The sequence below is a fragment of the Rhinolophus hipposideros genome (genome assembly GCF_964194185.1).
Source record: "Rhinolophus hipposideros genome assembly, chromosome: 3".
Classification (NCBI taxonomy): domain Eukaryota; kingdom Metazoa; phylum Chordata; class Mammalia; order Chiroptera; family Rhinolophidae; genus Rhinolophus; species Rhinolophus hipposideros.
The window spans coordinates 85,044,374-85,070,235 of record NC_138049.1 but is presented as its reverse complement, the minus strand read 5'-3'; the positions used below and the strand labels follow the sequence as shown (position 1 = coordinate 85,070,235).

The following is a 25,862-nucleotide window of genomic DNA, read 5'->3' as shown; positions in this document are numbered from 1 at the left end:
CCTTTGTCTTGGGAAATACATACTAAAGCATCTAGGGATAAAGGGCCATGATGTATATAACTTACTCTCCAATGTTTCAGATAAAAAAGTATACATAATATATAGATATACATATGTATATGTACACATACACACACACACACACACACACACACACACACACACAGCATTTGACCTCAAAATTAAATGAGGTAAATGTTAACAGAGGTTAATCTGGTGTTAATCAGAGTGTTCCTTGTACTATTTTTATTTTAAAACTTTTTAAGGTTTAAAATTATTTCCAAAAAATCACGTCTATCCTTATTAATAAATCATGTATCTAGCCGAGTCACCTGGTTATATAATCTTGGTCTTGGAAAATATCTTAGACACCACCTAGTTCCCCTTCCTACCAACACACTAATCATTTCTATTCCATCTCTGGTAGACTCTAAATAAAGAACCAAAACACTGCATTACACTTTCAGAAGAGGTATTTTTCATTAGCCCCTTTATAAAGTCAATGCTTCAAAAATTATCCTACTTGATCTATGCCCACGGATGTGAAACACTCGATAAAAATGCAATGGTCAAGCAAACAGAGCAATTTTTTCTATTCCCTAAAAGTTATCACTGTGTTCTCAGCTTGGGAAATTTACATTTTCTTCCAGCCACCAAATCAAAAAATAAAGAATAGCATGATTGATTCAGTGGAGCCACAAAGTCACTGACTTTGTGGGCAAAGGATATCTAGGCCATGAGTAAATTAAGCTTCCCAAAGACGTGATGGAACAGAGATAAAATTGCTAAGTCAGTTGGGTGTCTCCCATGTGGTAACCAAGCAGGTTACTAACAAACAGATATGGTTCAAAATTGGAATCCAGGGCCTCTTCCTCTCCAAATGCATTTATGTATCAAAATTTTAAAATTTAAGCAAATTATCTTATTACAATGTTAAAGAATAAATTTACAGTATAGCTAACCAGTGCGAAAGAATATACTCTCATTATAAAATGCCAGTTAGATGGATCCAATGCTAGGAAAGCACATTATATGGACTTCTTCTGACTCCAATATCCTAAAAATCAATTATTACCTTAAATTATTCCTTTTGAATACAGCCTCTAGGCCATGGCTCAAGTTCTCATTCTGGGTCCAAGTAATCAACTAAAAAGGAATCTTCTAATCTGCTTCAAAACACAGTTTTCTGCTTTCTTATTTCCCCTCAGAACAACGCAAAAGCTAAGTGACATCTCTTATACTACTGTCTTATCAATTTCTAGACAGCAAGACAGAACTGCATGTAACCAGTAATCACAAAAACTAAATAGTGATATAAGACCCTCTAGTTTATAAAGTGCATTACATAAAATGGTCATAAATAAATATTGTAAATAATAAAAAGTATATATCAATTTTATATTCTAGAACAATTATCTGGGTAAAATTTAGCTAACCGAAGTCACAGGAATTTTCAAAAACAACCAGTTCAGGTTTTTTTGGTACAATGATAAAAATTATGCTAAAGAATAATACATGTTACTGACACCAATGGTTTACCTAGAAACCTTAATTTGCAAGGTAAACAATTGGTCTACTCAGTGTGGTAAGAGACTTGTAGAGGCAGCAGACTTGAGCATGTTAACTGAACTTATTCTTAAAAGTACTCTGAAGAATGATGAATCAAAAAGAAAACATCTTGCCAGAACAATCAGTTTAAGGACAGGCTTATTTAAACAACTCAAATACCAGAACACCAAAATTTAAATACATTTGGAAAAAAGCCAGAGACATCTGCTCACTAACAAAAATAAGTTTTAATTGAGCAATCTTTTCACTTTAAACAAATGTAATTTTAGCTCTGATAAATATAAAATAAGGTTATATCATTTTTTTTCTGGAGAAAAATACATTAAAAAAAAGTCCTAAGCAAACATTTTAAGGAACCAATGTTTACACATATGGACAGAATACTAACTTAAGCAATCATTTAAAAGCTCCACAATGTTTACTTTTCTCAGTCATCTAAACCTTTAAAAATCGACCATGCCAGAATTATCCCCCAGGCACTGGCTATATGCTCTTTTACAGCTGTATAAATCATAACTTCCTAAATCAAGGGGTTTAATTAGCGAATAGCTGAACCGATGAGGTAGAGAAAAGTAAACACAATCTCATAGCCAAAGGGAACCTGCTGGCAGATCTGCAACCTACCACAGCGCAGAGAAGCCAAACCCCACACAGACCCTCATTCTAATTCACGTTCTCATTCCATGACTTCTGGTGCAACTCGGCCAGTGAGTAGCTGGGGAGAGTCTCCCCTTCTGTTAAATGAGGGAAGCCAACCAGAGGATTTGGAAGGTGCCCTCCCAGTGTAGATCTAAGTGAAATGAGAATTGAGGACCAAAAGCTGCCAACCTTTCAGAACCTTTCCGAATCTTCAGAGTCTTCTTTGACTCCCTTCCAGTGAGGACAGTGTGGGGAGAAGAGGAGTAAAAAACAGCTTTTGGGACCCATAACAATGAGGCAGGGGTGTGTAGGGAGGGAGGAAGCTATAGCTAACAGGATTACCTCAACAGGACAATCTATCTCCTTAGGAGGTTCTGAACCCCAAACCCCAGCTTTTTCTAAAATGAATAAACTAAAAGGGATAATACTTAAGGTAAGAACAGGGATTTAGATAAGACAGGCAAGCAGGCCACCAAAGGCGACTTCCGTCCACTTTACTATTTTGTCTGAAGCCATCCAAGTCAATCTACTCTTTATACTGTAAGTTCTCATTTATTGAGAGCTTACAGTATGGAAAAATACCATCCTTTATGCTTTGATAGATAGATAATCTCATTTAAACCCTCGCACTTCCCTATCATTACCATTTTACAGGTGAGGGCCTAAGAAGGTTAAAGTCACACAAATAATAAACTGCAAAGCCTGGACACAACTCCCTGTCTTCCTGACCCCTTGCTGCCTCCCATCTTTGGCTTACACATCACAGACTGATAACTGTAGGAGACAATCTTCTTTCAAAGATGATTTGCTCTGAGTTAGCGAACTATACAATTATAAAATGAAAAGGAAAAGCCAGTGAAGAAAAATCTGTTCTGGGACTAACCTCTCTATCACCTCACTGACCAAAGAAACAGAACTACCAAAAACAGTTTTCTTTAGAGCCTTAACTACTAGGGCTTAACTACTAGAACAGGAACAATGAAATAATAGTACATGACAATAAAATAATAATTTAGAAAGGGCAACATTTTTAATTATTTCAAATGATGGGGAACATATGCCTAGCCTGAGTCAGCACTCCCAGACAGCTAAGCCAAAGACAGAGTCTCCGGATCCTGGCCCCTTAGGGCCATCCCAATACATGACCCCAGGGCTGCGAGGAAAGTGCCCTCACTGCACATAGGCAGCCCTTTGTCTCCCCTTTCCCCCCTTTAACATCCTCCTTCACCCCTTTTCTCTTTTCTCTAATTTCAGTGCATAATTCTTAAGATTATAAGAAAAGACTAGAGCTGATTCCAGCGCAAAATAGAACAAGAATGTAAGCAGCTAATGGTGGGAGATAGCCAGGACTATACTGTTTAACTTTCCCCTTCCCTAAAACAGCTCTTCATTTAATAAGAACTAATCTTACATTCTGACTTCAAAAAAAAACAAGCTAATTTGACTGTAACCATAATCAGTTGGACTGGCATCTACCCATTGGCTGTTGTGCCTAAAATATTTGTTTTCCCAATGCTTACTCTGTGGCAGCAAAATTAAGATTTACATCTTTGAGATTTGTCATTTTAGCAAATAAAGTTGCACATTCTAGGTAAATCACGATTTCAACCCTTGCTATCTAACTCTGAAGCCTACGTGTGTGTGACCACTAAATTAAACCACCTTGGCAGGTTTTTGGAACAATTAAATGTATGCAATGAGTATTACACACAGTTAGAATATTCCTGCCAGGCACTGGATGGGCTCTAGGAGTAATACAGCCTTTGTCCTCAACCGCATTAGTTGGAACTAATGTTCTGACACTTTTAGCAAAGGCAGTCAGTCTCCTTATACTCAATCATCTAATTTAGGAGCTACTCATAAGATGAACGGTCAAGTCCAACGTGCCTGACACATGACAGGCTCCCAATAAATATCTGTTTAGTGCCAGTACTACGGTTCCCATGGCAGCCATCCTCATTTGTGCTTCTGCTTCTCTCTGATGTCTCCTACCAGTAGTTGTGACTTAATTACCTACCTGAAACCATAACTGTTACACTCCACAAGACTTGAGACAACTCTCTGTGTCTCCATATGCACACCCCTAGATACCCAGCCACCACAGGGGCACCTCTTCATCAAAGGATTCCCCTCAGAAATAGGAAAATCCTGTCAGAGTCTTCAGCTCCAGAGGTTCATGTCCTGATGCTCACATCAGCCTGTATCTACCCTAGTTTATGGGAAATAGTCCCACTCACACATGCATGGTACATGTAGGATGAGACAAAAGCTTGGACGAGAGGAGGTAAACTGCTGGTATCCTTCATTAGAATTCACAACATATATCCTCACAAAGGGATCATAAAGCAAATGATTTCAACTTTTATCTCTTGCCAACACACCAGAGGATTTAACTCCCAGTAGTAATAGAAGCTCCCTTACAGAACTGATTCTCAGTTGGGGAGTGGGTGACATGGCCTCCCTGAAGGATCTATCAGAATTGGGGAAAAGGACTTTGTCAGTAGGTGTTGAGAGAGAGAAAAAACTAAAATGCCTCTCAGGTAATTCTGATATGCCCCCTGAAATAAAAATCTCTTTTATAGAAGGTTATTAGATGCTATTACATTATTGGTAACACTCCAATGCTACATGATGGTTTAAATAGGAATTGTAGGATAGCTTAAAAATATAACCACATTTTAAATAATGTTTCTGTGTGCGAAAACTCTTTCCAAGCCCACAACATTAGACTTAAAACATTATCTATTTCCAATATACAACTGTCCATAAAAGTGGAAAAAAGTGACTAACAGTTCATTGTGAATTCCTATGGGTTCTTTAGCTGAGATTTATAGATGGGCTTCAATGTGATCAAATAACCAAGAAATTGGATGCAAGTTTTGTGTACATGTGTATTTTTCTGGAGAGCTTATATCAGATTCTCAAAGTGAATTATGACACACAAATAAATACTATATTAAGAACCGCAACTATTAAGTGCTTCACAGGCAGAGAAATGTATACGTGAGTACCAATTTCTGGGTTGTACATAGTACAAAAAACAAAATGACTCTAGACTTCTGTCTCTACAATACACCTTTATTCTCATCTAACCCTTTGCCATCCACATAAATCTGATGCCAGAACTTGGTTTGAATCTTGAAAGAAAAAAAATCTTACCAAGAATTACAGTTTTCCCATGCCCTAACATGTAAATATTTACATATTTCTTAAACTGCTGAGACTTTTTACAGTCCAATAATAATAGGTTTTACTAATGTCACAGAATACATTGTAATCACTTGGTACTTATCTTCCCACCCCCATTCTTACCCACAGGCCACACACCAAATAATTATAGATGCCTAAAATGCATGTGAAATGCTCTAGAATTTAAATTTTCAAGTTGATATTGAAAAGCTATGCTTCAGAGATATACAATCAATTACCGCACAATAAATTAAAGTATGCAAAACAATTCCAAGATGTGAAAGAAATATAAACTAACCTTCATGAGATGCTGATTTATCCATTTTGTAAACGTTTTCTTTTGAACTTTGTCCCGTTCATCTAGAAAGGAGAAAAAAAGATATGAAGTTGACATAATCTATGAATAGACTTTAAGTGGAGTATGCATATAAACAAAAAATAAAGTATTCAAAAAACACTGCTTAGTGCATTCAAATTTTCTTGTTAGATTTTGGCAACTTTAGGCTATCTGTCAGACTGGTCTCTTCCCAATGTTGTATTTGCCAACATTAGTCCACTAAACAAATGTCCTCTGTACATTCTGTAGCATAATCCCCCATCACCACCACCACCACTATGAAAATGTCTAACCTAAACTTTACAATTTCAAGTGAGCCCTGGCACTGAACTTTCCAAAGCACTTTGCCACATATGAAGTCCCTTTTGGTCTTCACAACCATAAGAGGGAGAGTAGGTAGTTTCATTCCCATTTTACAGAAAAGGAGACCAAGACTTAAAGAGGTTAAAAGACTTGTCCACGATTATTCAGCAAATTGTTTTTTGCTTTTCCTTTTTTCTTAGCAAATAGTTTAAAGTTGTGATAATAGGCAGGACTTATATTCAGTTCTTTGGTTTGAAGTGGACTCTTGTTTAATTACTAACCATACTGCTTCTCTCCTAGATTCCCTGTTTTAAATTCTCTGGTAAAAAAGAAAACACCCCAACTAGATCCTTACTATTGAGAGTGACAGACACAACGCAGAGAAAGGCAAGGGAAGGGTTCTTAGGATTTAAGGAGAAAAAGTATTGGAAGGTTCTGGTTCACCAAGTAATTATTTTAAAAGAGAATTATAATCTTCCCATATCTAAAGCTAACATTCAGAGCTACACTACTTTCTTCCTCCCTGTTTATAGGCAGCAATTCCCTACTTTCATGTTTCCTTCCTCCTTTCTCTCTGCATATGGGGAGACCTTTTTCTTTTTCATTGGTGGTCTTCTACCCTTCTCACCACAGTTCAGATGTTCTCCATCCTTTCCCTTGGGGAGAGACATGTCTTGCTCTCTTCCTTTTCTTTCTCATTCTTTATCCCTAAACCCTCTTAAACTATTTCAATGGGACTAAAGTTTCTTTGAAATGCTTGTCTTACTGATTAAAAGTCTTAATGCAATTTACAATAATTTAAATGCAAACAAAAAATATTACTGAAATAAATCAGCTGGGAAAAAGATCTATGAGACAAGGTTACTAATTTTTTATCAAATTTTTGGGAGTAACGTCAGTTAATAAAATTATATAGGTTTCAAATATACAATTCTATAATACATCATCTATATACTGCATTGTGTATTCATCATATATTTGACCCCTTTTGTCCTTTCACACCTCTATACTCCATTGTATATATGTACCACATCTTGTTTATCTAATCATCTGTCAAAGGACACTTAAGTTGTTTTCATGCCTTGGCCACCATGAATAATACTGCAATGAACATAGGGCTACATACATCTTTCTGAATAAACTTTTTCACATTTTTTTGAATAGATACCTGGAAGAGGGATTGCTGGGTCATATGGTAATTCTATTCTTAACTTTTTGAGGAACCTCCATACTGTTTTCCATAGTGGCTGTACCAATTTACATTCCCACCAGCAGTGTATGAGGGTTCCTTTTCCTCTACAACCTCTCAATAAACTTGTTATTACTTGTCTTGTTGATAACAGCCATTCTAACAGATGTGAGGTGGTAAAAGAAAGAAAAAGATGAACTTCTTAATATATGCACACAGGAAATCCAGGCAAAAAAATTAATTCCCACAGGTACTGAACCTCACTAGCAAATAATATTAATATAAAATAACAAATCAAGCTTTTTAACCTATTAAATTGCCACAATTTTATTAAAAAACATACTGATACTGACAAGGACACAGGGAACATTCATATATCACTAGTGCAAAAGTAATTTGGTTTAAATTTTCTAGACCTTCACTATTAAATACTGTTATATGTGGCTAGTCACAAAGTTTAATCAAAATTAATCAAAACAAAATAAAATTTAAAATTAATTTTCTTGGTTATACTACTCACAATTCAAGTGCTCACTAGTCACATGTAACTAATGGCTAAGATATTAGAAAGTGCAGATATAGAATGTTCTCATCATCACAAAAATTTCTCTTGGACAGCACTGCTCTAAAACAAAGTTCTCCTAGACAGCACTGCTCTAGAGCAATTTGCCAATAAATATCAAAAGGCTTAAAAATACACATACTGTGGTGATTTCTAGTCAAAATGGCAGAGTAGGTAAATGCTGTACTTACCTCTTCTCACAACCACATCAAAATTACAACTAAACTACAAAACAACCATCACTAGGAATGGCCTAAAGTGTAGCTGAACTGAAGTCCTACAACTAAGGACAAAAAGAAGAACCCACCTTGAGACTGGCAAGAAGGCCAGAGACACAGAATGGACGGGTCCCAACCCACATGCTATGATTAAAAATCAGGAGGTATATGTCAGCTGCAAAGGTCACACCTAGAGGAACAAGAGGTCCCAGCCCCACACTCGGCTCCCCAGCCCAGGTTTCCCGTGCCTGGTAGAGAAGTCCCAATAACATTTGGCTGTGAAAATCAGCAAAGATTGTGGCTGAGTTAGACCATGACAGTCGCAGTCCAAGCACTCCTCTTAAATGGTCTGTGCATGGACTTACTCACTGATGGATGCGCTCACTCTGAGCTCCAGCGCTGGGGCAGCAACTTGAAAGGTGCCAGGGACATATAGGTAGGAACTAAATTGTCTGGCTTCAGAGCAAGGCCTGGTGGAGCAGCTTTCTCCTGGACAGAGGAGCTGGAGGAAGCCACTGTTTCTTTGTTGAGCCCTCCCTCTCCTGGATATACAGACGCCGGCAGCCGCCATATCTGAATCTCCATCAACCTGACTGATACTGTTCCTTCCCCCATCCTGGATATTCCCTGAGACCCTGTCCCACCCAACTTTCAGGCACACCCAAGCCGCTTCCAGTGGCTTTCCCCGGTCTTGGGTTATACGCCAGACTTTCCTAAAATGTCTCAAACGTTCACAAAACCCAAACAAGCAACATTTGGCTTTGGCATGTCCTGTACAGCTGGCTGAGCAGCCCTAAGCCTGGCACTAGTGACAGCCAGCCTCTGTTTGTGGCTTGGCCTCTTGAGGCATCTTCAAGCCCAGCGCAGGCAGTGACCATCTGTGGAATGCTTTGTGGCTCATGCCAGGTGACCCCAGGGAGGACACAGGCTGCAGCTGAACTTGGCCGCAACAGGTCTCCTCCCAGGAGGCCCCGGGACTGGCACACCCAGTGGCCAGCTTCACATGAGCTGGAACATCACCTGGCTGCCTTCGAGGAGGACGCACCCAAAGGGTACACTGGGCAGCCACCAGAGCCTTCTAAAGTGAATCATGCTCTGTAGGGTCAGCCCCTGCACCCAGCTCCTCCACTGTAGTCAAGGCCACTCCTCACAAACAATCAGTCTGAGGGTCAATCCCTCCCAGTGGCTTGCAAACAGCAACCAAAGCGCACTTACAACAGAAGGATACACACAACCCACACAAGGGACACACCTGGAGCACCCAGCTCTGGTGATCAGGGTCTCTGGCCCCATAGGACACCTACTAAGTAAGATAACTTTACTGAGACTGGGAGGCATAGCAGCCCTACCTAATATACAAAAACAAACACAAGGAGGCCGCCAAAATGTGAAGACAAAGAAAACATGCCCCAAATAAAAGAACAAAGCAAAGCTCCAGAAAAAGAACTAAACAAAATGGAAACAAGTAATCTATCAGAGGCAGAGCTCAAAATACTGGTAATAGGATGCTCAATGAACCTAAGGAGAACTTCAACAAAGAGACAGGAAACATAAAAATAGAAATAGAAAACACAGAAAAGAACCAGACAGAAATAAAGAATACAATAACTGAAATGAAGAATACATTAGAGGAAATCAACAGTATATTAGATGAAGCAGAGTTTCGAATCAGGAATTTAGAAGATAAGGTAGCAGAAAACACCCAAACAGAACAGTAAAAAGAAAAAAGAATCCAAAAAATAGGGATAGTGTAAGGGTCCTGTGGGACAACATCAAGTGTACCAACATCTTCATTATAGGGATACCAGAAGGAGAAAAGAAAGAGCAAGGAATTGAATACCTATTTGAAGAAATAATAACAGAAAACTTCCCTAACCTGATGAAGGAAATAGATGTACACACCCAGGAAGCACAGAGGGTCCCAAACAAGACGAACCCAAAGAGGTCAACACCAAGATACATCATAATTAAAATGTCAAAGGTTAAAGACAAAGAAAGAATCTTAAAAGTAGCAAAAGAAAAGCAGTTAGTTACCTACAATGGAGTTCCCATAAAATTATCAGCTGATTTTCCAACAGAAACTTTGTAGAACAGAAGGGATTGGCAGGAAATAGTCAAAGTGATGAAAATCAAGGACCTACAACCAAGATTATTCTATCAGCAAAGCTATCATTTAGAATCAAAGGACAAATAAAGAGCTTCCCCGACAAGAAAAAGCTAAAGAGTTCATTCCCACCAAACCAGTAATACGAGAAATGTTAGAGGGACTTATTTAAGAAGAAAACAAAATTTTAAAAATCAAAAAAAATACGAATAATAAAATGGCAATAACTATACATCTATCGACAATTACTTTAAATATAAATGGATTAAATGCTCCAATGAAAAGAGAGCAGGGCTGAATGATGAGAAAACAAGACCCTTACCTATGCTGCCTACAAGAAACTCACTTCAGATCCAAAGACACACACAGACTGAAAGTAAAGGGATGGGAAGAAGATGTTTTATGAAAATGAAAATGAAAAAAAGTAACTGGGGTACCAATACTTATGCCAGACAAAATAGACTTTAAAACAATGGCTATAACAAGAGACAAAGAAGGACTCAGTAATCCCACTTGTGGGTATATAGCCAAAGAAACCCAAAATGCTTCTTCAAGGAAACATGTGCACCCATGTGTTCATTGCAGCATTGTTTATAGTGGCCAAGATGTGGAGGCAGCCTGGCTGTCCATCAATGGAAGAATGATAAAGAGGAGATGGTACGTAAATACAATGGAATATTGCTCGGGCATGGAAGGGAATGGTTTCTTGTCATCTGGAGTGGCATGGATAGACCTGGAGAGTATTTTGCTAAGTGGAGTATGTCCGACAGAGAAAGACTGATGCAATGTAATTTCGCCAGTCTGTTTGTTCATTTATCTGAAAAAACAAGATAAATGCACAAAGAAAACAGAAAAAAGAGAAAAAAACCTCACAGAAACAGAGAACATTTTGATAGTTGCCAGATGGCAGGGGGGTTGAAGGTGGGTGAAAAAATAGAAGGGATTAAGAAGTACAAATCGGTCATTACACAGTAGTCATGGAGATGTAGGCTATAGCATAAGGAATGTACAATATAGCATAGGGACTATAGTCAATAATATTGTAATAACTATGTATAGTGCCAGGTGGGTACTAGGCTAGTTAGGCGGATCACTTTTTACATTATATAAATGTCTAATCACTATGTTGTACACCTGAAATTAATACAAAATAATAACGAATGTCAACTGTAATTGAAAAATTAAAAAGGGGGAGGTGAAGGGAAATAGGGGTCCAAATTTCCAGGTATAAAATGCATAAATCATAGGATTATAATGTATAGCATAGGGAATATAGTCAACAACATGTGACAGTGTGGTACGGTGTCAGATGGTTGCTGGACTTATCATGGTGATCACTTCTTTACGTATTAATATATAAATGTTGGACAAATATGGTGTACACCTGAAACTAATATGATATTGTATGTTACCTATATTTTCCTTCCCTTACAAGATCTTACAAGTCTACTTATAAGATTTACTCTAAAGCTATAATCATGGTTGTGTACAAAATTTATCTATGAGAATATAAATCAGACTGTTTACAACAGCAAAATAAAAGTTTTTGGGGGGGAAAAAAGTGCTCAATGATACAAAAACAGTTAAATAAATTTTAGTAAAGCAATCCAAAGGTTTGTTCACATTCAATTCCTTGCCAAGCTACTCAGTGAGGCCATATTACTTAGACTTTACACTTTACTTTACACTTTTTCTCCTACATTTTAATGCTAACATGAAAGAGCAGGGGGAGGGACCATACATCCTAGTTTGTATTTCATTTCTTCTCCAAAGTACTTCCTCAAAACCCTTTACATTTCCTACCATTGTCAGAGAGAAACAAATACAATAAAAACAACAACAATAAAAAAAAACCCTAAACATAGCCTATCTTTTGGTCTGTCCGTAACAGATTCCTTTTCAATGCCCCAAACTTCTAGTCTATTTCTTGACTTAACATTGAATATCACAAAATTGAAGAAGAGATTGCATACAGCAGACCCAGAAGATAGAGGCTGGTTGAATCTGAATATAAATGCTCAGAATTCATGCTAAAATTATTAAATTTCCCAATGGAAAGTCCCCAGACACATTGCTTATAACTACTCCAAGAACAATGACATTAACAATTGTCAACCAACATTATCATCCACAAAATATTTATTAATTCCTCTGTTGGCCTCTTTGGGGCATCATCTACACCTCACTTATCTTTGTCTACCCCACAGCAGACAGCATAATGCTTTTATGCATTCAACAAATAAATGTCATGATGTGAAATTATGTTTCAAAAAGGAAAATCCAAGTCAGAATAGCAATGTATAATTACTCATATACTTACACAGAGCGGATACACCACTATATCTCTTAAAGCAATATATGGTGTCTTAAATATCTTTCAGCCTTGCTGTTCCTAAAGAGTTCAGAATGAACCTAAGGCTAGAACAAGAAAGAGAGGCAATCTACTAGTCCTCCTTACCGATCAAATGCAGATTCTACACTTTCCTCATGTGCTCACTCATTCGTTCCAGCATCTATTAGGTCCTTTGATGAGCCTAGTGCCACATGGAACTGGGACCACTCAGCTGGACAGAAAAAGCACTGGCTCTTGCTCTCTGGAGCTCGTTATCCACAGAGGGCATCTGACAAGAAAGCAGTGTGATAGGCATGTCAACTGAACAAAGGATATGGCACTCACAAATGAGAGAAAGACCAACTCTGCCCAGGTCAGTCAGGTGCAGCTTAAAGGAAGTTGAGGTAGAGGAGCAAGACAGAAGCCAACCATGCACATAATTCTCCATCAAAGAGAAACCCTGACTTAATAATTTCAGATTGAAAGAGCTGTAGTTAGAACCATAACTGTGATTCCCTCCAGAGTTGCTTCCACTACCACAAGATACCGTCATCTTTCAAATGGAAGTGCTGAACACACCTCCATCACATACAGGGGGCTAGGGAAATGGGCCCTGCTGTGTGATGTGAACTTTGGACAAGCAAACGCAAACAATGGAACCTCTGTGCCAAAGTCTGCTACTCATACCACATCTTCAGCAGTGCTTTTCTACGCGTCCAGCAAAAAGAAAACAGAATGAGGGGTAATGGGGGGAAGAGCACTTCCTAGGCAACACTCATATATTCCCATCTAATTAATAATCTAGGAACCTAATGTAAAATGGCCAAAAACATTAAAATGTATTATTATTTAACAATCTTTCTAATTCAAGAATAAACAGCTTCTGTATCAATTTATTAACTTATTGAATCAATCACAAAATAATATGAACTCTAACAAACTTACTCTGCTTAAATTTAACGTGTTATGTGTATTACATAAAATCCTCTCCTCTTGGCATATAACAGTTAATAAAATCTATTTCTTATTTTCTAAATTAATAAAAACTGGTCCTATATTTTAAGGAACATGAAGTAGAACATATATTCTAAAGGCCAATCACTTGGTTAATTTCTTGCCCAGGTGGTAAATATCGAGAAAGCTGATTTAATCAAATAATTTACCTCCAAGTACCAATGTGACATTCAATTTAAATAATACAATTATAAAAAGATTATTTTGATTACCGAAGTTTCATTTGTGGTGGTGACTGCTAAAAGCTCAAAAGCAGAGGTGAAAATGTAAGATGGGTGCTAGATATTTGGCAAGTAATACTGAGGCAATATCCAGGGATTATGATCTACAGCTAAAGTACTTAAGTAAGGCACAAAGACTAAAGCCAATTAAATAACACACATAATTCATAAATTCTGATACCATTTTCTAATGATAACAGCCCAAATCTTTTCTTTTAAACCAATGTAAACCCTGATGAGTCCCATTCAAGTACACCAAGGGAAGTTCTTTAACACTAGAAGGTTCCCACAATGAGAAAAGAGTTAAAGTGGTCCTTAAAGGCCACACCTTTCTTGAGGAAAGTAACTTATCATCGGAATAATTTAAATCTGGGGAGACTATGATTTACCACTTTCCATATACATTATTTCAAATGGGTGTCTTCCAGATTACACCATCTAATTTTCCAATTACATATGTCATAATGGTTCTTTATTTCATTTCAATGAGAGCTGTCTAACACTGAGATTTATGTATTTAGGGCAATGTAGCTATGACAACAAGAAGGGGAAATCATTCTTGAGATTTACACTGATTCTATTGGTTTTACAGACTATCCAGTTATTTTTCTGAATAAGATTTTAAAACACTCCTCTACTAGAAAGTTATTCCTAGAGTAAGTTTTAAATGAAAATATTTATTTATGATCAACTTATGTACCACGTGGCTGAAAACACGTAACGACACAGAATGCAAAGAATAATAGAATTTGGAACAAACAAATGTGTAAAAAGATACTGATTATTACAACCTACACTGACAGGTTTTCAATAAAATCCAATCAAAGCTAAAACCACCTATTATCATTTCACGCACATAGTAAATATTGAAATTATTTAAACACATATCTTATGCACAACAACAGGGGGACGTTCTCTCCAGGGAGCCTCCGAAGTTGTTGTGCGAGGCTGTCTAAGATTTCTGAAAGGTGCCCTACCGTCTGTCTGCTAAGCTCCCACGAAGCAAGCAAACACTGATAGTGCGACTTTCCTTTCTCAGTTCTGAAAACATGAAAGTGGTAGCGCAGGTGATACTACTAACCCATGCAGCACATCAGCCCCACGAGCTTTGCATTCCAGTCGGGATCATATTTCAGCAGCTGCCCCATCATTCTGTGGGAAATCTGTCCAATATTTCCCTCCACTCTTTTCGTAGAAACTCTGATGTGTCAGAGTCTTGTTAACTTTCTATGTAGCAAGGAAAACACTGACTAGACACTCCCACTTACAAACTGAAAACTTGTCAACTCCCCCTTTTAAACAAACATTAGCAGGTCTGCTCCACTATTTTGTAGGGGACACATACAGCTGTGACTGAAAAAATACTAAATTATCTATTTCTCCTTTTAATCTTAAAGTTCATAGGAAGTTCCTTAAAAAGGGAGTTTTGAGTCTCTAACTTTTTTGGCAGTGAGGAAAACCAATAGGATGTTAGACTCCAGTGCTGCACTAACTCATGCATTCTCTCTTCTATCACCCCAGGCAGAATTCCCCTGGAAAAGAGAACAATACCCAGCCTAACTTGTTGAACTCATTCTGCTATGCCTGCTAAGAAAGTGATTTGGAAAGCTCAATTTCATAGGCTAAACACATATCCTTCAGGGGGAATACCACTATCAAGCATTCCTTTCCATGCAACGTATTTTCACTTGAATCTCACACAAATTCTTTAAGTTGCATGGTACATCTTCATCTTAAACATGCAAAAACCAAGGTTTCAAGAGATTAAGAAACTAGATTTCACAGCCAGCCTAAGTGGGATCTTAAATCTGATTCCAAAACCCACTTCCTTTCTCTGTCATCAAACAATCTAATCTAATAATCTAATCTAATAATACAGGAAAAGCAAGCATGAAGAAATAAAAAAATGTTAAGAAATGAGAACCCTTATTCTATAGAAGCAACAGACCAAGACTCTTCAATATTCCTATGTTTATCCAAAACATCGGACAAATGGACCTACCTGAACAGAAACTGTATACACAGTAAGTCCAAAATAACAAACAACAAACAGAAAATGATTACTACTTATTTTCAGCATTAGGGAGTCAGCAAACTTGATGTTAAGGGAAAAGACACTGCTAGATTAATTATTACAAATATGCTGTGAAGCGTCCATATGACTTCTAACTCTATTGTAAATACACCATAAATTAAAATATTGTATCAGCTTCTGTTGAGAAGTTTAAAGTCTGTATCTGCTTAGTGAGTAAGTATCCCTTCACTTCCTTTCTCTTCCTTTCAGATTTTATTTGTTTTTATTTGTCTGTTTCAGAGCCCTTGCCTCCGCTACAGAAAAGCCTGGACCAACCTATTTCACGGAAAGAGGATTGTAACAATCATAGCAAACACTTAGGGACCACTTACTATGTGCCAGATATTATTCTAAGTTACACACACATAGCATAAATATACTGCATATTATCCTCAACAGCACTCTGAGATTATGCCCATTTACAAAAGAAGAAACTGGGATACTTAGAGGTTAAAAAACTTGCCCACGCATCTAAGGGCAGGAGGTGGGGAAAGGATGTACACAGCTTGCAAAAAGCATGTTCAACATTATAATTTCATACCTGGAAAACAAAATGCTAACTTTTAAAAACTAAGTTAAACAAAAAGTAAAAAGTGAGGCTTGGCCACACTTCCGTGGTGGGTCTACACAAAAGATGGAACTCACCTTCTGTAAATTAGTGATTCTAAAGAATGGAGGAAGGGTAACCACAATGCTTTACTAGGAGGTCACATCAGAATTTAGGGCAAGGATGAGATTTCTGTGTTATTATTAGTAAGTATCAGATACAAATTCTGCAAAAGGCTCTATTTATCTTAAAAAAAGAAAATACGAAGTGTTGGAGTTGTGTGGGAAAAAGATGGGAGGAAAGAGAAGAAGGGAATCTAGTCAGTTTCTCCACCACTTCCCGGAAATAGTTCTGTAGTACAATACAGCAAAAACAGCAAGGGAAAAGTTGTAATGTTTCTACCATTATAGAAGAAAGCAAACTGGCTGGATGAAATAGTTGGGCTTACTGCAAAGAGCAGCTCCTAAAACTCATGGACAATGTAAGCTGGTGACCAGTGAGCAGGGTAAGAATGGATCGGATCAGCTGCACACCATGCCTCCCGCACCCAGTCCCACCTCCGCCCTCACCCAACCATCACCTAGGGGCTCTGCCTCTCATCCTAGTAACAACTCCATCACCCACAGGGGCCTCAGCCAACATCACTTGTGACTGGAGGTTAAATGGGTAAGGAGAAGACCAAAAAAATTTAATTAAAAAATATTACCAAATATTCCCAGAGAAGCCTCATTATGGTCTATTTCTGTGAGTACAGAGCTACAACTGATATTCATTTTCCAGTTAATCCATCTTTCCCCCACTGGTGTTTGTGACCTACCCATGTGGGACTACAGACCTACAGGAAGGTACTTAGTATCTCTGAGCCTTAACCAAGACCTCCTCTCTCTCTCCTGTTTTGTTTAAAAAAAAAAAGATTATTAGGAAAATTACACCGAAGTGACGCTATTAAATTACCCATCATTAAAAATAAAGTTTGCAAAACATTTTAGGACTCCATGGAGGAAAGTATACCAATGATATACCCCAGTAATTTCTTAGCTTAGTCATTACTGCAAAGCCTATAGCTGATCTCCCAATAGAGAATTGTTCTGACTCTGCTGTAATTAGTTTTGGCAACAGCAGATTCTCATGCTATTGAATGATGCAAAAGAAATCCTTTAAAACTTTGGTTGAGAGAGGCTTTCTTCTTTCATTTTCAAAGTTCAATTCTTCATGGCTTAAACAGAATTCATCCTCTTCTACAAGAACTGACAGCACAAAAAGGTTCTGGGGTTGTCCCTTTCTTATTACTGGTTTCACCAATTTAAACTCTCGATGATTTTCTGAGCTTTTGATTTTGTATACCTATTATCTGTTAGGATTTGAATCTAAATTAAATAACAGACATTGATTTCTGCTGCAGTCCCTCCTTGACCAGAGTATATCAATCTATAGCTTCTGTGCTAGATACTAAGCGTGGTTAAAACCCACATTTAAAAAGGATTTAATGGCATATCTGAATTATCATCTTCATAAAGAAACTCTCCAGTTTCAAAAACTCGGAATTTTTCTTCCAAGGAAATGAAGATAGCTTAAAAAGGAGATATTTCAAAATAAGGATGGAACTACGAATGCATCTCAGACATACAGTTACAATAAAATCTTCAGGTTTATACTACCTGGCAGTACATGAGGAAATTACACAGTATTAGAAATGAGAATAAAATAAAACAAAACCATTAGACGAAAATACAGAAAACTTATGTTTTTAAAATAGTTGCATAGTAAAATTGTTTCAAAACCAGTTACGGAAAAAAACAGAAGAAACTGAACATATAAAGGCTGACAAATTTGACAATGCCCTGATGTAATAGCAGATACTAGAAATAAAGTTAAAAAATGACTGACTGAAAAAAATATCTGCTACCTATATAATACCCACCAAGAATATTCAAAATAGATGAATAACTCCTACTATTAATGATTAAGAAAAAAAATAGACAGCCCCTCCTCAATTACAAATGATGCGAGCATACAATTCACAAAAGGAATGCAAATGGCCAACAAAGATACGGGGAAATGTTCAAGCACCCTTCTAATCAGGAATTGCAAGCAAATGATTTAATAGTGACATAAATAAATTTATGTCAATTAATTTATATGAATGATAATTAATATATTAATTAATTATAAATCGATTAATTAATTTATATGAATGATAATAACTAATGCAGAGAAACAGGTAGTCCTGAATAACACCGGTGAATGTACACTATGACAAAAACTTTTCTGAGGACAATTTGGCAGTACCCATTACATATTAAAATGCATTTATTTTTTGAACCAATTCCACTTGAAGGAAATACTTGCATATGTATGACTAGCATAGAAGGCTGTTTGCTGTAACAAAATATTTGAAGCCATTGAAATGTCAGTCAATATGACACTATACGAATGAACTGCAATTCACCCATCCTATAGAATACTAATAAGGGAAAACGTGCACATGGTGACACGAAAAAGATTCCAAGATATACAGTTAAGTGAAAAAAATGCAAAATAATAAATATATATTACATAAAGGATGTGCATCAAATTGAGAAAGAACAGTTTCATCAGAAGAGACAGAAGCTAGAAGGAGAGGGGACTGGTATGACATATCTCATATTCTGCATATTTCTAGATAGTTTGAATCTTTTACAAAGATGATGTATTTGTGTTGAAGGGGTTCTGAACAGGCCTCCCTAAGATGTGCCACTTTGGCATGTGAATTATTTTGAGCTGAAGGCAATGGAGACTGCAGCCTCAGGAGAAACTTTCACCTCTCCTTTAAAAAATTTAAATTAGGGGCCCTGGCCATAATAATTATTCCCAGAAATAACTTTTTATGACCTATCTATAGGGCAGGGAAAACTTCTACTTACGAAACACCTGCTCTTTTTGTCCTGAGAATGACCTTCCTCTCCTCTTGAAGCCCCAGGCACCTTACCTTATCCTTAGCTCAGAATGTCACGTATACTTCATTTTAACATTCTGTCTTTGAACCTGTCATGTATGTGGGGTCTCTGGCTCTTTCTAATAGGCGGAGTTACTACATGAATATATGTAATTAATTTGGTCATTTTCTCTTGTTAATATCTGTCTTGAGTCTATCTGATTATTAGACCTGCTGGAAGAATCTAGACGAGTAAAGTTTCTTCCTCCCCTACAGAGTATTACTTTTACTAATAACTGTGAGAAAAACATATTTCAAGTTATTTTATGTATTCAATGCTCTGGTACTCTACAGATGATATAGGGGGGAAAAAACAACTAAGACACAGGCCAGAGTAACTCCACTCAGATCTGAAAATACAGCTAAAAACTTTAGGTATGATTAGGGTTACTCTTTTTTTCTTTTTCTGTTTTTTAATTAGTTTAGGCTACTGACTACAGAGGTGAAAGGGAAGGGGTGGGGGGAGAAAAAAGGGGAGGAGAAAGAGGAGAACGGAGAGGTAGGGAGAAGAGGTGGAGCCACAGCTGGTGAAACCTTTTCAGAAAATGGTTGCCCAGGCTGGGATACAAAATTATGAGGCTGTAGAAAGTCTCTGAAAGGAGAATCAATAATAGACTATGTTCAGAATTTACCCTGCTTGGAGGGTATCCTTATTTAAAATTTAACTGCCACAGTGCAGCATGGTTTTACCTTCACTTGTCAGGAATCCAGAAATAAGACAAGGATAGAATGTGCTAAGTAAGCTGAGCCACAAATGGTGTAGAACAACAGACGCCATAAATCTCTCCACACAAATGCTTTTTTGTCTATCTACTCCCCTGCTTGCACCCCTTCTCCCCCCATCAATCATCAGATCCCATGCTTTACTGTAGTGCAGTGGCTGTGTGGCTGTGGATAACCAGTATCGGATCAACAGTATCGGTGGGGAGCAAAGAGGTATTGGATTCTGCTCTGAAGAGGAATTCTGGTATCTATTCTCACGATTGGCCAAGACTTGAAAATAAAACTCCTAGAATTTGCTTTGAACCTACTTTCTCCTACCAGAGCCTCTGATACCATGAACATAAAGAACCTTCCAATTATAGTTATGCTGCTAGAACATTTAAATGTTCTATATAATCTAACTGCTGCCATTCTGAGTCACTGTTATGGGCAGAAAGTTTCTGCAATTACTTTTTCTGTGCTACACTAACTTAAAGAAATTAGAGTTTTTTTAAAGTTTTCAATCTTAGCCTTTCTTTCCAGATTCAGAAGTCTGGTTAAGAATCTATCCCAAAGCACACAGCTACCATATAAATTGATGAAAACAAATTAAATAAGTATCATTTCCATATTTATATATGAGATAATTCAATTATGCTTATGAATACATTAGATAATTTGGGTTTTAAAGTCTTTGGTTTTGAACACTTTCTTTTACAATGATCACTACTACTGTGTTTCCCTGAAAATAAGACCTAGCTGGACAATCAGCTCTAATGTGCCTTTTGGAGCAAAAATTAATATAAGACCCAGTCTTATTTTACTAAGACCCAGTCTATTATAATATAATACAATATAATATGATACCTGGTCTAATATAACATAACATAGCATAACATAATATATAATATAATATATATAATATGTAAATTTTTGCTCCAAAAGACACATTAGAGCTGATTGTCTCGCTAAGTCATATTTTTGGGGAAACACAGTAGCAATTTCAGCTGGGGAAAATGATTTCACTTCCGTGAAACTCAAATTTTCTCATCTGTCAAATAGAGTCACCACTTCAGATACCTTACTGGATACTTACCATGTAGAAGTATTATAAGCATTAAATATGATCGTATAAATATGCTAGAGTAGGCCCTCAACAAGTACTCTTGGCTTCCTACTCACTTTAATTCAATTAGCAAATATGTATGTATTGAGCACCTACTAGGAAGGTCAGTCGCCTCAAAGTTACCATGCTATGCACAACAGAATTTCACATCATCTCATAACAATCTTACTACTGTATTTACATATCATCATCCTTGTTTTACTGATTAAAAATAAATAAATTTCAAAGAACTTACTTTAGCCCAAAGCTTCTCTAAGCAACGAAACAGCAGAACTAGAGTCTGACCCAGATTGTCTAATGCCCCTTTTAATATATAGGAACAAAACACAAGGGTGAATCAAATCCACATACCCTCCAAAATCAAGGAACCTAAGGGAGAGACATAAGGTAAGTAGGTGCTCTAATTTCTTACCATATCAATTCCAGAAAAAGAAAAGCCAAAATAAAATGTCCTCAGCCACTGAGGAAACAATCCTTTCATTAAATAAATTGCATAAAATTCCCATATATTGTAAATTAGGAAAAGGTACAGAGAAACTCTTCATTCTGCTAAGGGGACAGAGTAAATCATTCCAAGGGCAAACATAAGAACTTAGGAGTTATTGCCTCTGTCTGGTACTAGAATGTAGGTTACCACACAATGGAACATTCTTATTCCTTTTACCTTGAATATAATCAGTCTTTCCTGATACGTATTGACTGGTACCATGAATTTGTCACCGTGACTCAAGGAACAAAGTCAAATACACCTTTATACACAGTGTAATATTCAACTAACATATTTGATTTTTTGATGAAAGAAAGTGAAAGAAGAATTCTTTCACTTCACAAAAAAAAAGAATTCTTTTTTTTTTTTAATTGAGGTGTAATTGACATCTAGAATTCTTAGTAACTCCTTTCATGCAGTTGTGGTCTCTTTTATTTTGACCAAGAATTTAAGGTTAAGAGTATTTTTTTCAGGTTGTGAGGCTCCACTTCTTAAGTCAATGGGAATTATAGGGTGATTCACCAGCACAACACCTTTCATTCCTATAATACAATAAGGCCAGTCACAGAGTGAGTCAGTAGCAGGATGAAAGGGTGGAGAACACCACAGATAACTACTCTGAACCACCTGGGGGGGGCGGGGGAATTCAGCCTGGGCTCATTTCACAGTGAGATTACCTCCCACCCAAAGTTTTTTAATTTAAATGTAGTTTACAGCTTGTGGGGCAACTGCTTTAGTTATAGGATCACCATGCATGCCCCAGTGGGCTTCAGAAGTCACACATGAGGCGACCCAACCCCATCCCAGAAAATTTCTGCTACTACCACCATTGCACCCCCTTTCTGAAGCCGCACCCATGAGTACTGATGAGCAAAAGGAAAGGCACACATCCTAGTAAGTGTCTTGGGTGCCAGGAGACTTCTCCCTGAGGCTCAGTTCCTACGGGGGGAAAAAAATCTTCCCACTTGCTTTAGCCAGGGGTGCATTCTCCCAACCCAGTTTCCCCAGATCATAACAGAACAGATGGAGATAAAATAGCTCTGACTAAAGTCAGAAGAGAAAAAGAGCTTCTCCCTGACTTACCACTAGAGAATATCACTTTGGGTTTGTTATTTCCTCACCTCAACTTTCTGTAGAACTCTTGCCTTGTCCACTTGCTTTTTTATTTTCTTGAAAACCAAAGGCAAGTTTTGAAAAAAGTGGATACTTTTCTCGGATATCCTTCCACTCATTTTAAAAACATTCTATGTATCTTTATTGTCTACTATTGGAATACTGGCTCCAAACTTTCAAATTACATGAGCCCTCCTACTATTTATGTTTATAAGAAAATAACATGTCATATTCCAGCCCCTAAAAAAATCATATATAGAGATACATGAAGAATAGTCAATGCATTTTTGTTAGTTTGCTATTGTTGCTACACTTTTATTAATGAGTAGATAAATTATACAATAAAATCAGGACTAGTAGAGCAAAGAAGAGAAAATGATTGACGATGCATCAATAACAACAGATGTGTATGTAGATGTTTTGCTAATAGCTAATTCTTTGTTGTAAAAATAGGCATCCTGAGGTAGTGCTGAATGGAAGACTCCACTAGTATAACCTTTTGGAAATTTGGCAATACTGATAAGAAGGCTTTTAAAATGTTTATAATATTCATGTGTTCTGACATAGTAATACAATGCTTGACATTTATATAGCACAAACTGTGTGCCAGGCCCTGTCTTAAGCATGTTATAGTATCACAGTGGAGATCTTTTATTATTCTTAATTTATAAATGCAGACACTGAGACATTTAGAAGTTACATAATTTCTTCAAGGTCAGAAAATTGTTAAGTGGAGAATCTGAGACCAAGGCAGTTGGCCCCACAATCCATACTCTTAACCCCTTAAGCTATACTGCTTGTGGAATAGAGTCTATAGAAAATCCAAAATCCAGACTGTAATTTATATAAGAAAATATTTCATTTAAACATTATATAGAATTTCTGTCTGATAACAAATATTTAATATTTATAAAGGTATTATTAATTACTTATTAATAAAAATTGTGAAATAATCTAAATACCCAAGGATAGAAAAATGATCAAGTCAGTCATGGCATAGCCATAATAATGATTATACATTCATTAAATAAATGCTGAAAAGTGTCAGTGACATGGAAAATTCCTATTATAGTACAAATATTTCATTCCAATTTTCTTCATGGAACGTATATAATTATTTTTTACAGATGGAAGGGGGGTTACACAGTGGGAATTCTAGTGAGAATTTTTGTTTTGAGAACCTCTAATTTATGTAAAACTTTTTTTTTAATTCAAGTTTATTGGGGTGACAATGGTTAGTAAAGTTACATAGATTTCAGGTGTACAATTCTGTAATGCATCATCTATAAATCACATTGTTAATACATTTTTTAAATTGTATTACTTCCCTGGCTACTACTGGCATTACCTTGAACATGTGCAGCTAGCACTGAAATACCAGACTCAGGCAGCTATTTTAAATGCTGAGGAATTTTCCCAAGAGACAAGCTACTGGGTTCAGAGAACCGGGCACCACCATGTGGCCCACTAGCTATAAGTCATCTGACCATCCAGCCACCTATGCTTGGCTACTTAAACTAAAATTTATTTCAATAATGAAGTACTTTCAAGGCCCCTAAGGCTAGAGGTGTGATTCAGGATCTGTTCCTGCCTAAATCTATTCCAAAGGAAAAAGTGAGGGGATGGTGAGGGAAATGATGCTAGTTTAAACTTCAGGTGACACCTGACACCTCGTAACTAAAAAATGCAAAGTAAACCACTAAAAATATAGAAACTCAGTCTCAATTATTTTTTGTATACAAATCTCTATAACTAAATTAATAATGGCTTAAATTGCATTTCCTATGAAGTGTAGATTTACATGCTCCTAAAAACCACATTAAACACTTTACTGGGGGCCCCACTATTTCCAAACCCTTTTTTTTAATGGGTCAAGCTTTTCAGAAAGTGGCTTTCCATTCATTTAACAAGCATCTCTTGAGAACCCACTAAGTGCCAGGCGAGTGCTAAACACTGGCAGTACAAAAAGGAATGAGTCACAGAGCCTGCCTCAAGCCAGCAGAAAAGAAAGTTGCAAGCCAGAATTTGCAAAACTGAGTGATATCTACTATGAGAAAAGTAAGCAAAAGGAACTTCACCTGATTTTATTTTATTTTTTTTTATTGGGGAATATTGGGGAACAGTATGTTTCTTCAGGGCCCATCAGCTCCAAGTCATTGACCTTCAATCCAGTTGTGGAGGGCGCAGCTCAGCTCCAAGTCCAGTCGCCATTTTCAATATTTAGTTTTAGGGGCCACAGCCCACCATCATCCCATGCGGGAATTGAACCAGCAAACTTGTTGCTGAGAGCTCGCGCTCTAACCAACTGAGCCATCCAGCCGCCCCTGATTTTATTAAATTGATGTTTAGCTAACAAAACAAAACAAATACTAACTGTTCAGTTGAAAGAGTTTTGACAATTGTTTGCGTAATATACCCAGCATCCAAAATAAGATATAAAACATTTCCACCCCCCTTGAACCTCTTTGCAGTCCATCCTCACACCCCTCCCATACGCAAAACTATAAATTAGTTTCGCTTGTTCTAATATTTCACATAAATAAGAATCTATCTGAGTCTAGCCTCTTTCACTAAGCATGTTTTTCAGAATCATCCGTTGTTGCGTGTATCAGTGATTTGTTCCTTGTGATTACCGAGAGGTATTTCATTGTATTGATATAGTAAGTTTGTTTATTCATTAACCTACTGATGGATTTTGGGCACTTTCCAACGTAATAGTAATTTATGCTATGAACAAGATTGAATTTAATCTGTTTTGTTTCATCTCTTTGAACGTGTATTTCCATGCTTTTAATGTAGCGCTCAGGGATGATGAAGAGTATAAGGTATGAATGAATAAAGTGTGCAAAGAAAATAGATAAAGGAAGAAGGCAAAATCAAGAGAGAATTGACAGAAACAACCAAAATGTCCTTCGATAGATGAATGGATAAAGAAGTTGTGGTATATATACACAATGGAATACTATTCGGCAGTAAGAAAAGATGAAATAGGACAATTTGTGACAACATGGATGGATTTTGACATTATAATGCTAAGCGACACAAGTCAGACAGAAAAAGTAGAGAACCATATGATTTCACTGATATGTGGGATATAAAACTGAAAACAACAAAAGAACAAGAAAAACAAATGAAGAAACAAAACTCAGACAGTAATTTAGT

General features: G+C 37.0%; 1 protein-coding gene across 13 annotated transcripts in view; it reads right to left on the bottom strand.

Moving 5' to 3' along the window:
- The window catches only part of DST (dystonin), a 438,529-nt gene that overhangs the window by 230,014 nt on the left and 182,653 nt on the right, over window positions 1–25,862 (bottom strand). For all 13 annotated transcript variants that reach the window (XM_081039430.1, XM_081039437.1, XM_081039438.1 and 10 more), the window contains one exon: window positions 5,696–5,757. In XM_081039430.1, the coding sequence (XP_080895556.1) occupies window positions 5,696–5,757 (62 nt within the window). The remainder of the gene's footprint in view (window positions 1–5,695; window positions 5,758–25,862) is intronic.